Source organism: Strix uralensis, chromosome 1 (assembly GCF_047716275.1).
Source record: "Strix uralensis isolate ZFMK-TIS-50842 chromosome 1, bStrUra1, whole genome shotgun sequence".
Taxonomy (NCBI): Eukaryota; Metazoa; Chordata; class Aves; order Strigiformes; family Strigidae; genus Strix; species Strix uralensis.
In genome coordinates, this window is record NC_133972.1 from 16,676,847 (window position 1) to 16,690,437 (window position 13,591).

The 13,591-nt window shown below is 41.7% G+C and overlaps 1 protein-coding gene across 8 annotated transcripts in view; it reads right to left on the reverse strand.

The window, feature by feature from the left end:
* The window catches only part of EZH2 (enhancer of zeste 2 polycomb repressive complex 2 subunit), a 51,952-nt gene extending 39,084 nt beyond the window's left edge, over positions 1-12,868 (reverse strand). For 2 of the 8 annotated variants that reach the window (XM_074893032.1, XM_074892863.1), the window contains exon 1: positions 11,101-11,153. In XM_074893032.1, the coding sequence (XP_074749133.1) occupies positions 11,101-11,138 (38 nt within the window). In that variant the 5' untranslated portion in view covers positions 11,139-11,153. Of the gene's footprint in view, positions 1-11,100; positions 11,154-11,698; positions 11,941-12,465; positions 12,603-12,831 lie in introns of those variants that run through there. The other 6 variants (XM_074893108.1, XM_074892941.1, XM_074893276.1 and 3 more) reach the window with 5 other exon arrangements.
* Between the last annotated feature and the right edge of the window lie 723 nt (positions 12,869-13,591).

The window sequence follows — 13,591 nt, forward strand, 5'->3', positions numbered from 1 at the left end:
ATGAGATTCCATGTTCTGCAAGAAGGGTCTTGATTACTCAAGAGATGGAAACTGTTATACTAGCTGTTGTCAAAGACAAAACTATTATTTTTACAAACCTGATGCAAGGAGGAGAACCATCAACAGCCTCAGATGTACCAATGCCATAACCCCAAACTGAGGAGTTATGTCTGTTTGTGAAAGCAAATGTCCAAATCTCAGAATACTTCCTCTTCCTCCCCCTCAAGTTAGCAGAAAAACCCTGGCTTGCAAGTAGAATTAAAAGCCTGTGTTTCAATTGCAGTGTGGGTAACAACCACATCCAAGACATTTTACCGTCAGCCCTAGCACCAATTCAGAGTGATGACGGCTGTAGGCTTTCCAGGTAATATGGCAGCGCCAAAAGCAGAAGGTCTGCTGCTATAAATCAGCATGCTTTTATTATGAGGAGTCTCATCACAGTTAAGCTCCTATTATTGTGGTAGTTAGTTACTTGCAATTACCATCTGCAACACTAAAATACGTTTCAGTTTGTGGGATCCCTTCAAAAGTAGCAGTCTGTCACTACTATATTGTGGGGGCTTTTTTATGTACCAACAACTTAAAATTTTTGCCTCCACTGGAAGAGAGCTGTCAAATTCAAGGCCAGTGCACTCTCTCCTCCGTGACATAATCAATGGCTACTAGTGTATTAACAGTTACCTAACAGAATTTAACTTTGAAGAACAACATTCCAACTTAACCAAAATTAAGCAGCACATTCACTTACCTATTTGCTGTCTGAAGCTGATAACAAGTACATCCTAATGTACTTCTCAACTAGGACTTGGAAAGGAAGTGGGATCTTAAAATGGCACGTTTCCTCTCTTCATTGTCTGTCTACACTACTTCAGCATCTCAGATATAATTTACATGGCAAATATAATAAATTTGATTGATGTGACCAGTTACATCAGGTTTTTTCTGCACTCAAAAGAAGCAGTTTCCTAACTGGACCAAAATTGCGCATGCTGCCCTGATAAGCACCCAAACTGGCATGGAAGAAGAGGAACCATGCAACCAAGGTCAAAGGAAAGGAGCAAAGCCTCTCCCTGTCAATGTCAGCAAACCATTAGAGTGTATCATCCACTTGCCTCGGACTAGAACACTTATCTTCTGTACCGTGTAAAACATACTATTCACACTGTGCTTTTTTTTCTCTTTACAAGACTTTGCACAATCAAAGCAGCTAACGTGGCAAACTACTTGAAAGCTACTGGTGGAGAAGCATGTTTCCTGCTATCTCTAGATCGACTCAAGATTGCTCTGAAAAGATGTAGTGAGTGGCAAAACAGCAGCAACCATTTGTAACTTGTCTACATTAGTTGCCAGTGCAAGACAAATATAGAAGATGTCTGTAACAAATGAAAAGTTAGTGTAGGTTTGTTCAATTCAGTCCTGCCTCATACATTCCACTACAGCCATTCACAACAACTGCATATATTCAAATCAATGGTGCACAAGGGGTTTTTTCCATTTCTTATTACAAGTCTAAGGCTTCAAGGCATGTTCTATTTATTCTTAACAAAAATTATTTAAGACTACTACACACAGGCCCCCAAACTCCTAAACAGACTCTTTAAAACACGTGTCATGTTTTTGCCTATTTGTTGGTCTTATCAAATTGGACAAGACACTTCAAGAATTTCAACCAATACATAGAAGAATTAACTCCCCAAACAGCATGCTTTCTTACACAAATGAGAGCTAAACCTGGACAATCACAGAAGTTAAGTGCAATTCTAGTCTTTCTACTGAGACACACTAATCTATGCTACAATGAAAGCACAAGAGGCAACATAAAGACTCAGTAAGGGATTTCATTTCAATAAAAAGGAGAAAATTCTTCACAGTGAGTGCAGTCCAGTATAGGAATGCATTAAGCAGGGAGGTGCTAGAATCTCCGTTCTTGAAAACATTTTAAAAGTGGTCTGGAAAAGAGAATTTCAGTGTTGGCCTTGCCTAAGCAGGAGACCGGATCAGATGACCTCTAGACGTACCTGCCAACCTGAACTGTTCTACAAGTCAATACAACTCTGAAGTGGGCTCACCATCTCAAAACCAAGGACCATGCTATTTCTAAAGCTGATGCTATGGAGGTCATTTGCCTTTCAAATTCCAGTTTAATACTTCAGAAGATTAAAACAATCACCGCCACATCCTAAAATTCTTGGCATTTCAATCAGCTACAGGTACAATTTGGAAAACAGCACTACTATTAAGGAAACAATAATTTGTGAATTAAAATGTTTAAGAGTTTAATCAGACTGAACTCTTCAGTTTGGTGCGTAATCACCAATCGTTCCTATCAGTGGAAACATTTGTTACGTTAGTCTCCCTTAACAACTCCATCAACTAGTTAGTTCACATGCTCCTTCCTACTATTCCGTGTATTTGTTCATTTGAAAGAGGCTCTCTCTGCTTAACAGTACAGTTGGAGCCTTCAGTTCAACTTCTTAGAAATCATAATAAAGAAAGACAGATCGGAAAGCTCTTCACTAATTAAAAACATAGTCTAACTAGTGCTACATACTCTCCATAAACTTACCATTATGTTTAAAATAAAAAAACATCAAAGGGCTGTTTTTTCAAATTAGTTGTCTTCTTATCCTAATAGGGTTCTGCTTCTCTTATAGTCCAACCTTTGTGCCTTTGAAGTGTCACTCTTTTCAGACCTTTTACTCTCTGTATTTAAGTGACTATAGCCTTACCTTGCACTTCTTGTACTTAAGATTAGGAGCCTGATCTCTACCCTGGAACATCAAATGGTTGGTTGTTTTTTGTGTTTGTTTGGTGGGGTTTTTTTCCCCTCCAACATCAATTTTACTTTTTTCATTTTTAAATAAACAAACACATTCTAGAAGATATCATTAAGCAAGTCAGGCAGTACATATGTTCACAAGAAGCAACTACTCTATGAACTGTTTCCCTGCAACTCAAGAGATGTGCCTCTTCAATTATTTCTTCCCAAGCACAATGTTGTTTGGGCCTTGTTACTATCCCAGCAGCTCCTTAAGTTAAAAGCTCTCAATTGATACTTCAGGATATTCAAGATTATCGAGATGTTTTTCTGTATCTTTTGATTAAGAATTCCACCTTCTTTCAAAAGAGGCTTAAAAAAGAATCACCGTTTTGTGGCAAATTCACACTTGGTCATCACATGCTACCTTGATAAAGATGCCTATCATAAAGTAACTGTATGCACCTTTTCTCTTACAGGTGTATGACCAGCTATCAGTATACTAAGAGAAGTTTCATGACATACTTATTCCAATCAAACTACTTACCTGGAGTAGTACAAAACTAACTTATTAACTGTAATGACTATAGTATTATTTGCAGTATTATTCCCCAAACTAGTTGAAGTGGTTACTAAATCATTATAACATAGGCAATACCTTGCATCTGTAATCTAAATTTCTTCTAAAAGGCTGATTTTTAGCTTTCCTATGATAACAAGGCTGATATATCCTTCTGCATATATCTTTCACAGTAACTTCTGATGCAAAGGGCAAACATAAATTAGATGGCTTACAGATCGCTAAGTTACGTGTTTTCTGCAACAGATTCAAGAAGGACTTCAAGTGCTCTGGCACTATGAAAAGCTGCAGTGTGAACTCACATCTTATAAAAGGAAAAAAAAAAAAAAAATCAGGGAAGTCATGAAAAACAAAACCAATTACAAGGGAGAAACACCACTCAGGGTTTCAGACACTGATGTATCAACAGGCAGCATCAGATCTCCACCCAAGCAATGCCATTGCAGCCAACTACAGTTCAGAGGACTCACCACCATACCTGCTCTCTGCTCCAGTGTGTAACAATTACATACATGACAGTAGCTACAATCCTTGCATTGTGCCCCTAGATGTTGCTAGGGAATGCTGCCATCTTAGATATTAGGAATTCTAACCTTCAGTCAAATTTCCAGATTTGGTAGGAGTCCCTGTCTTCCCTCCCCATACTTAACTCCTGACTTCTGCTTGCCTTGATCGCAACATCTACCTTCCTGCATCACTTACTGTTTCTAGTCTGGTTTTAACAGTTAAATGAATCTCTTCAAACACAGTTTCTCATTACTGCCCAAATATACCAGACAAAAACGGTATGGAGGACCAGGCAGCTTTGACTTTCAAGCGTCGCCCCTACGCTATGCTGGCATTGTTACAAAAAAAAGCACTTTTACCCGCCACTTGTTCCTGCACCTGTGCTATCATTTCCCTCCTGACAGCATGAGCATTTTTGCAGCTAGACACTGACAGAGGCAAGGAAGCCCTCTGGCTGAAAATGCCTTGCTACTCTTGACTGAAGAAAAGTGAGCATCCAGCCACTCTGTCCCAACCTAAAGATGCTATGAACTATGGCCTCAGACATTCAATTTTCAGCTCCTTATGAAAGTACTAAATGCCTAAGCCTGAAGATCAGTTTCTGCGTGTGCTCAGTTCACACTGAAACTCATCACTTACTATCTGAAATGCTCACCTCATATAGTAAATCAGAGCAGTTCAGTTACTGACACACAAGACAGGAGGGAAAACAGTCAACTCTAGAACCCACAGAACTCACATTTTCTTCAATCATGCCCCCCATCTGATTTAAAAAAAAAAAAAAAAATTTAATTTGCCTCCCATGGTATTTTATTTCTTGCTTTCTTCCCCTAAACAGTTCATTCACATAGATAGTTTAACACTATGTTGCTTGAATATTCTTTTCAGGAATTTCTACCACCATCATGAACTGACCAGGTAGACACCAGAAACTCCCAACTCTTTATCAAGGACAAAAAGGAAAGAAAGGGAAGAGTGAGGAGTCAAGCAGCTCTTGGATATTAAAGTGTTCCTTCACCCCCCTTTTCTTCCTGGAAAAACATGAGGAATCTTAATTTACCTTCTTGCTGTTTTTACATTAGGATTTTTTATTTTTGTGGGTTAGAAAACTATCAAAGCAATGCAACTACCAGGTATTCAACACCCCTTACCCTATCTGCCAGCATGTTAAAAACTTTGCAACTCAGAGGTTATAAATAACTCAGACCTTCCTGAAGTACTTCAGAAAATAGAGCCAAAATTGTCTGTGGTTCTTAATATCTGAAATAATTTTCATCAATCTACTTCAAAAATTTAAATAATAAAAACAAAGAAAAAAAAAGGCAAGAACTCACCTGGTCTTGACAATATCCCACAATCATTTTAAAAGCTTTTGGCACTAACTACAGATTGATTAAACATGAAGTAGCTGAGTAAGATCCAACAACAGAACTGTTCTAGAAAACAAGCTTATTTCAGATTTTCTATTAGCCATAAAGGAGGGCATCTGATTACTTCATTTTTCCTGACAGTACACAGCCTTTGGATTTGTTTTGATATTATCTCATTTTGTGGGAGTCCTTCATTTAGAACATTTACTTATCAAGAAACAATGGTATGGGTACTTCTCAGAGTTTCATTCTCCTCAGTAGAGAAAAATAAAAAGAGTTATGTCTGTTTACAACAAAATAAGATTTCAATACAAATAATTACATTTCCAATACACTTCCTTAACCAAATACAAGAGTAGAACAAGAAAAGTAACATAGTATAATAAGTAGTATAAATAAGTCAGCCCTTAAAAGATAAATCCTTACTAGACTGTTCAGTCAGTCTGCATATGCAAGCCTGCAACTTTCAAAGGTATTCTTCCCTTCAAAAATTAAGTTCTTTCTCTGTATCCCTACAGCTTCAGGATTTAGAGAAACAAAAACAGACATGAAATAATTACTGAATACCATGTAAGAAGCAAGAGTAACCATTTCAAAGAAAAATTTTCTAAATTCCATATATTATTGCTTTCTTCCAGAACATTTCAACATTTGATACTTTTAGAAAAATACTGTTTTGGAAATAGAAATAACAAGTTCAAGTAGTCATCCACTTGGGTGGAGGAAGGGGGAAAGAGAGAATAGGAAGATCATAACCAAGTATTTTATATTAAAGATCAAACCAAAGTCGGCACTAACTGAAACCAACCGACATCTCACTTCAGTTTGGGCAACAACAGCACTTGGATATCTGCAGGTATAAATACTTTTAACTATACTTGCATGTGTGAGTAAGATTATTTGGATCAAAAACCAAATAAAATATTTTAAAACAGCAAAGAGCAGAAGAGCATCAAAAAGTTTCAAGCCTGATTCTGATCATGCTTTTTACATGCCACCCTTAAAACTATCCCACAGCCTGGCTATCTGTCAGGAGAAAGTAAAGGTTTATGCATAAAACCTGAACTTCACCTCTGTTGTTCAAATGCGTACCTCCGAATTTCTCCCTTCACACTCATTCACAGATGCCCAGAGGGGGTAGATGACTCCCACATACATTCCAAATCACCTCTGCTGCCTAACACCTTCATCTCTCAAAATTTAGCTTTTTGATATCCTGGATAAATCTGGCAGAAAAAGCAACACTTGCTGGGAACACTTAAGGCATGTTTCCACAGGCAAAATAATGTAGGGTGTGCACTGACTATTCCACCCAAACTTGTTTTGTGGACACACCTCTTTTACTCTAAAAACTCTAAAATAGCCACAGGTTCTTCAGCTCAATCCCCACACACAAAAGCAACCCATACTCCATACTGGACAAACTGCCACACAACAATTAAGCAGCTCAATAGCTATTCCGTACTTCTTTCCCTGCATAGGCCTAAACTTTTACAGACATTACACTTCCACGTATGCAGAATTTATTGTAGAACAGTCTGGCAAATTTTGGAGCTTAACTGGTATTTGCCAATTGTCTGAAAAATTCCAAAATGAGCTGCAAATGATGAAAGCAACCGTAAGAGTTATTTACACAACTCTCACTTTAAAGTCCTCAAAATAACTGGGTCTAATGTATGGCATCCCTATTCTGTAAGGTATATGGGGATTAATTCATCAGCACATTAGAATAAATGTTGCTTATAAAAGGAAAAAAACAGAGACTGCTTTTCCAAAAGTGTGATTTAATGGAGGAAAATTAATGAGAAACAGTTTATCTAAAAAAAAAAAAAAACCACACACACAAGCCAAAACAAAAAAAAAAAAACACAACAAACCCAAAAAACTCCTCCAGTGAAAAAAAAAATTAGCTCCCTTAGGCAGTGGAAGAGAATTACAAATAGTAAGGCTTTGGGACCAATTATGTCTCCCAGTTTCAAAGCAATGATGGATTTAACACCAGTAATGGTTAAACCATTTTAAGAATAAAACAACGTATGTCAATCTCTTCTGCCAACAGTTAAACAGTAGATTTAACATTGCACTAAACACATTAGTAATAAATGCTCACTAGAAACATGGCACAAACTAGTGGACATATAGCTGGAAGAAGTTATCACAAAGGACAAATTTTATGCTGTCCCTGGTTATAAATTGTGTCATTAAAAAAGAGACGATAATAACTTAATGACTTCAATCCATTTGCCATGGTATAGTTTCACGGGTAAATCAAGCACCTGTAACACACATCTGCCTGATTTCTGACAGAAGCAGCAAACTGAATTCCATCTCTAGAATTTTTTATCTTACTAATAAAAAAATGAAATCAGACAACCACACACCAAAAATACAAAGCTTGCCAGATCCACTCCTATTAAGAAACATGGAAAGGAAACCAGCTCACATTTAAAGAAAAAAAAAAAAAAAAAAAGAATTACATACGAGTCGTAAGATTTGCGTTTCCTTCCTTTCAAATACTTTGTTTCTTTAAATTACATCTGATGGCTTGGGGATTTAAACTGAACATGCAGGCTGTGAAAAAGATAATACATGGCAGGAAAAACTGAACCAACCACATAAAAGGCAGAATGGGAAGGAGCCAGATACAACAAAAACTGACAAGGGAAATAGGCCTGGTTCTAGACTTTAAAATAATTTAAAAGTATAAAGAAATCCTACCCTCCTGTAAAAGACCTATTTTCAGTTCACATCTTAGCCTAGAATGTGGACTGCAATTTGTACTACTTTGCTTGCATAATTACACATCCAACATAACTTAAGCTGGCACCATATGCATATATAAAAAAAGAAAACTAATAGCAAATTCTGAAGGTTTTCTGTAATGGTGTATCAAGGAAGTCTTTATTTGCACACAGGAAGGCATCAGTTTTACCTCATTTTAATGAAATCGTATCTATCCAAATTAGAAGCTTTGGAAGTACTATATCACATTTTCAAGCAAATTACAATACTGCGGTGATCCACTCACATCATTACACTGTTACTTTTATCCACAGCATTCAGAACACGCTCAGTATCTATCTAGATTTCCAAATGGCCTTCTCACCTGAAAAGTGCTACTGGTTTTACCATCGGAAAGGAAGCATAGTACACATTATAAATCATTCCAAGACAACAGAATTTTTCACAAATTGAGCAGAGGCACAGTTACTGAAAAAACCTATATGCAGATTTCAGCCAGGTAGTCAAAAGATTCCTAAAATAAGGGCATGACCCACATTAATCTGGGGGGTGTTTGTTTATTTACTATTTTTTCTGGACAGAGCAGAGACATTAACAGACATCCTCTTCTTTCCCAGTATTTTTTAAAATGACAACCAGTTTACAAGTCTGTGGTTAAATAATAAGTTATATATTTAAGAATTCCTTTCCTTTTTGCTATTTTTAAAAGAAGTTTAATTTGTCAATGTTATGTGCAAATTATACTTGTCCCTCTTCTTAAGAGCTGCCTCTACCCAAGTTTACTAGCGTGACTTTATCATTTTAATTCAGAATACATATTCTGACTAACAATGGAGGTAGTTTTCTCACTTTTGCTGAGGATCCAGACCTCAAGTCCACAGTCTGACACCTCTGAGTGGAAATCCAGACACAGAACCAGAAAAAGCCTGTAACAATCAAACTACCTACTATTATCAGTTACAGAAAGCAGCACTGTCACTACCACGTTTTAGAAAACTTCAGTGTTTCTTGCTTTGGGCTCAATAAAACTTACTCCCTCCTCCAACAAATTTCACTCTTTAGTTTCACCTTATCCAACATCATCCCAAAGTCTTTAACTGATCTCTGTGAGAGCAGATACAATAGCTATTTAAAAAGTCTGTGCGTTGTTCTCCTTTCAACCTTTAGCTCAACAAAACTCTTGGGCATATACTCAGAGCAAAAAAACAAACCCAGGCACTCTGCTAACTTGTAACCAATGTTTTTATGGTTCCCCTGTGAAACAGCTCTCCCTGTTTTGCATCCATTTTATACAACGTTTTTCTTTGTCCCACCTTTCTTCCTCCCAGACATAGCCACTTCACTGAAGCTATCACTTAATCTATGTCAGTGCTGGAGTAACTCATCCGTTTAAACATTAGCCATTCTAGAACAGTTGTACAAGTCATATACATAGATGCTAAATCTATAGATACATTTATAGATACAGACAGCATAGATGCTGTCTTTAATCAGACACCATTTCAATGGGCCCAGCACTGCTCTCCATGGACCTCGCTGATAGTACGTACAGAAGGTTGGTAGCAGCTTTAACACTAAAATAAGCCCCCCTACAGCTTCTGTTAACAGGGGTCTTGTTTCCTAATATAAGTATTATACAAACACCTCCTGAAATCATTAAGACTTATATTTACAGTATGTAGTCCATTTCCTCCATTTTTTTAAAAATCTGGCAAACTGAATTTTGCTTGGATAGGCAGTTCTGTAAAGATTACCTGCTTGACTCAGTAAAGCTTGGCAAAGGCCAGGTCCTGTTCCTGAGATTTTCAGCATCTCTGCTTGGGAAAATTTTACTCCCCCTTAAGTTTCACTGATAGTTCTCCTCAAGTCAGCTATGCATTTATAAGCGCTAACCGTATGATTACAGAACTTTCAGATTACAACCAACACTAAAGTTTCCCACAGCACTTTTGCTCAAATACAACATAAAGCGAACATTTATTAAATACGCCTTCTGTCAGTATTACAGCCACTTTTAAAAATAACTCACTGTTCAAGAACATGAATATAAGACATTTAAAATTGCTGTTCAATTTTAACACTGTATCTATGAACTTATTAAAATATATACATGAAATATACAGCTAAAGAGGCTGAATCTTGTGAATGGTGACAAAAACAGATTTTTTTTTTTTTGACTAGTTTCAAGAGGAATTTTAGAGTGTACCAACTTTTCTGGGAATATTGTCGGAGTGGACTAGATGTTAGTTCTGACATAAGCTGCTTTACAGAAAGTGGCAGTTTGCTTGCACTCTCTCCCTCTCTACATATATATATAAAAAAATACAGTTAGTTCATTTGATAACGCACTACAAAAACTCCCTTCTCGCTAAGCCAAAGTTTCACTGCAGGTAAGGAGAAGTGCAGGAATATATTTACATTTCACCTATGAATGTTGCAATGTTACAGAACAAACAAAAATCCATTTGAATGCATATCTTCAACAAAATCACTGTATTTCAGCTTGTTGGCAATTCTACCAAGAGAGGAAAAAAACACAGCAAGAAAAACAAAAAATTGAGCTTAAATTTCAAGTCTCTGGCCTAACTTTACATGCTACCGCTTTAGCTCATTTTAAACCGAACAAAGGCATTTTATGACCTTTTGACAATGCACATTTTCAGTGTCTGTCACTTCTCAGGGTGAAATTAAGTATTAAAAAAACACTTTGAAAAATTAACTTTTTCCCAATTTTTGTCCTAAATTAGAATCTTGAATTCTTCAAGAGTTCTAGACAAAAGCATCTCATGGAACATTTTACTGTCACAGATTTCTCCACAGGTTGTTTAACTTTGTTATTTTCATTCCTCATGTAGACAGAGGAAGGAAAAAAAAAAAAAGTATTTTTCCTCTCTTTTTTTTGGTAAAGGAAACTCCACAAGAAGAAATGTAACATTTTTGATGTAACAATCTTAAAGCCAGTACTTGACAAAGCACTAACTCTCGAAGTTAAAAACACTTTACACATCGCACAAAACTTTTGGTTCGTATCTCCTAAAATACTGGAAGCATGCTTTCCAAAAAACTCTGTAGATGTTAAATGTTCACATTTTAATAATCTAAAGCGAGAGCAGTTATAAACACTATGTACAATTCATACTCACCCTTCTGAAGATGCTTTATTGTTACCACAAATAAACATTCCCCGGACTCTCAATTTGATATAGACACTGGGGACAAACAAAGAATGACCTTTTAAATTTTATAAATCACAGGATGAATCTGAATGTGCCAACCCCTAAAAAAACATGAACCTATCAATTGAGGAAATCCCAATTTAGAAAAGTGAAGATTACACTAAAAATGCTGGTAAAACTCTTCACTGAAATCTGAAGAACCAAACTCGTAATAGCTGAAAGTACAGTTGCCAGACTTAAACAAAGACAAACCCATCCTGCAACGATTAAACAACCTTGTTCAAACTGTTACCTGCTGCTTATTAGAGACCAAGAATCCAAACTTCCAGCTCCCCATTTAAAAAAAAAAAAAAAAAAAAAAACAAGAACTTTTCTCTAGGTCCAATAAAATAAGGATAGTGCCTTCTAAGTTAGAAATAAGTATCCTGAGTAATGTACAAGTTCATTATCCCATTCCTGCTGCATCTATGCACAGGCTGCTTTTCTTTTGTCTGCTAATAACAATTTCTGAATCACCAAGAATACCTGTTAATGTCAAATACATATGCGTGATGCCACAACACACCGATTTCTTCATCTTTATCCAACCATACGTTTGTTGCTCAGGGGCAGCTCTGCCCAGTACCCTCCTTCACGCCTCCCCCGATACCCTAATTTTAGAGAGCGCGCTGTATACCCGTGCTTTGCCGACATTAGACCCAAAACCCAAAATGCCCAGCTCCCCATGAACTTTCTCGCGGCGCTCTGGAAGACCAGGACCGCACGCTGCCTTTAACGCTTCGGAAGTTCGCCGGAGCCACCGCCAGCCCGATTTATCCCCCTCGCCCTCTTCGACTCCCTCCCCGAGCCAGGAACCCTCCCGGGCCAGGAGCGGGAGCCCGAAGGGCGGCGACCCCCCCAAACTGGTTTCCAGGACCCCAGGGCGCGGGCCGGCGGCCCGGGGCGCGCTCAGCCTCCCCGCCCGGCTCGCCCCAGCTTCCGGGAGGCTCAGAGCACCCGAGCCCGGAGCGGACCTGCCCGCGCCTCCCGGGATCCTGCCGGGGCGCGGGGGGGACGGGGGTGGCGGCTTCATACCACTCTCCCCACCGGGGGCACACGGATTTCTCAGCCGGGCGCTCCGAGACCTCAGCCGGCGTGCGTTAGGCACACACACCCCCCCCACATCCCCTCTGCCCCTTCAATCAAACCGTGCCTGGAGCCGCCGCATGCAGACGGCAGGAACAGGGAGGAGGGGAAGGAAATCGCCGGGTCTTCCCCGTTCTCCCTCTCCCCGCACAGCGCGGCCCCCCCCCGCCGCCCCCCACCCCTTGGACGGACAGACGCCGAGCTCACCCCCGGCCCGAGGCCGAGCTTCGCCGGGCGGGGGTCGGAACGGGAACCGCCGGCCGGGCTGGACGGAGCCAACTTAGACAAAGGGCACTTCAGACTCCATGTCTCTCCCCTCCAGCTGTCACCGGCCGGGAGCGCGCGTACCTCGCCGCCAGCGCCCCCCGCCGCCCGCCCACCCACCCGCGGGAAGGGGACAGGGCGGGGGGAAGGCGGCTGCTCCTGGGGAGCCGTCACCCCCCCTCCTGCCGCCTTCCTCCTCCTCCTCCTCCCGCGCCCTCCTCCCCTCCCCCATTACAAAGGCAGCCGGTTATAAATAGCCGCTCCCGGTGCCAGCGCCTCAAGCCCGCGAGGTGTCGCTCGCTCACTCACCCGCCCCCCCGCCCCGGCCTCACGCCGCCGCCGCCGCTGCCGCCCCGCCGCCGCCGCCGCCAGCTCCGCGCCGCGCCGCTCCGCCCGCCCGCTCTCGCTCTCTCTCGTTCTCCCTCCCCTCAGCCTCCGGCTGCCGGATTCACCCTCCCGGACCGAGCGCCAAACGCGGCGGCCCAATCGGCATCGCGCTCATTGGCGAGCGCCGAGCGCCGCCTCGATTGGATGGACGCGGACAGGGCCCCCCCCAGCCAATCAGGCGCGGGGAGGGGCGGGGCGAGGGGCGGGAGCTCTCGCCCCACGTGCGGGGCGGGCGGGCGGGCGGGCAGCGGGGAGGTGGGGGGGGGAACTCTTTGTTCTCGCGCTGGCCGCGGGGGACCGGGGGGCTCGTGCTTCCCCTTCCCGCCCCGCCGCCGCCGGGCCTTCCGTGCCCCGGTTCCCCCCCGCACCCCTCACCGCAGCGGGGCCGGGGCCCGCCGGGCCGGGGAGGCTCGAAACTCTCCGCCGCCGCCTCACGTGGAGGGGGGGGGGGGGGAGGGAGGGGAAAGGAGGGAGGCGAGAGGATTGGTGGGGCCGGGGAGGGAGCGCGGCGCGGCGCGGCCCGGGGAGGGGAGGGGCCGCCCTGCCCGGCGCTGCCGAGTTTGAATCAGTTCGAAAGTGGGAGCTGGTAACGGTTTTAACAGTCCCGCCGCTGCGCGCGCGGGAGGCGGCAGCCCTGTGGAGAGGCGCGGGAGGGCGGGACGCCTGCTGTGAGCGCCGGCCG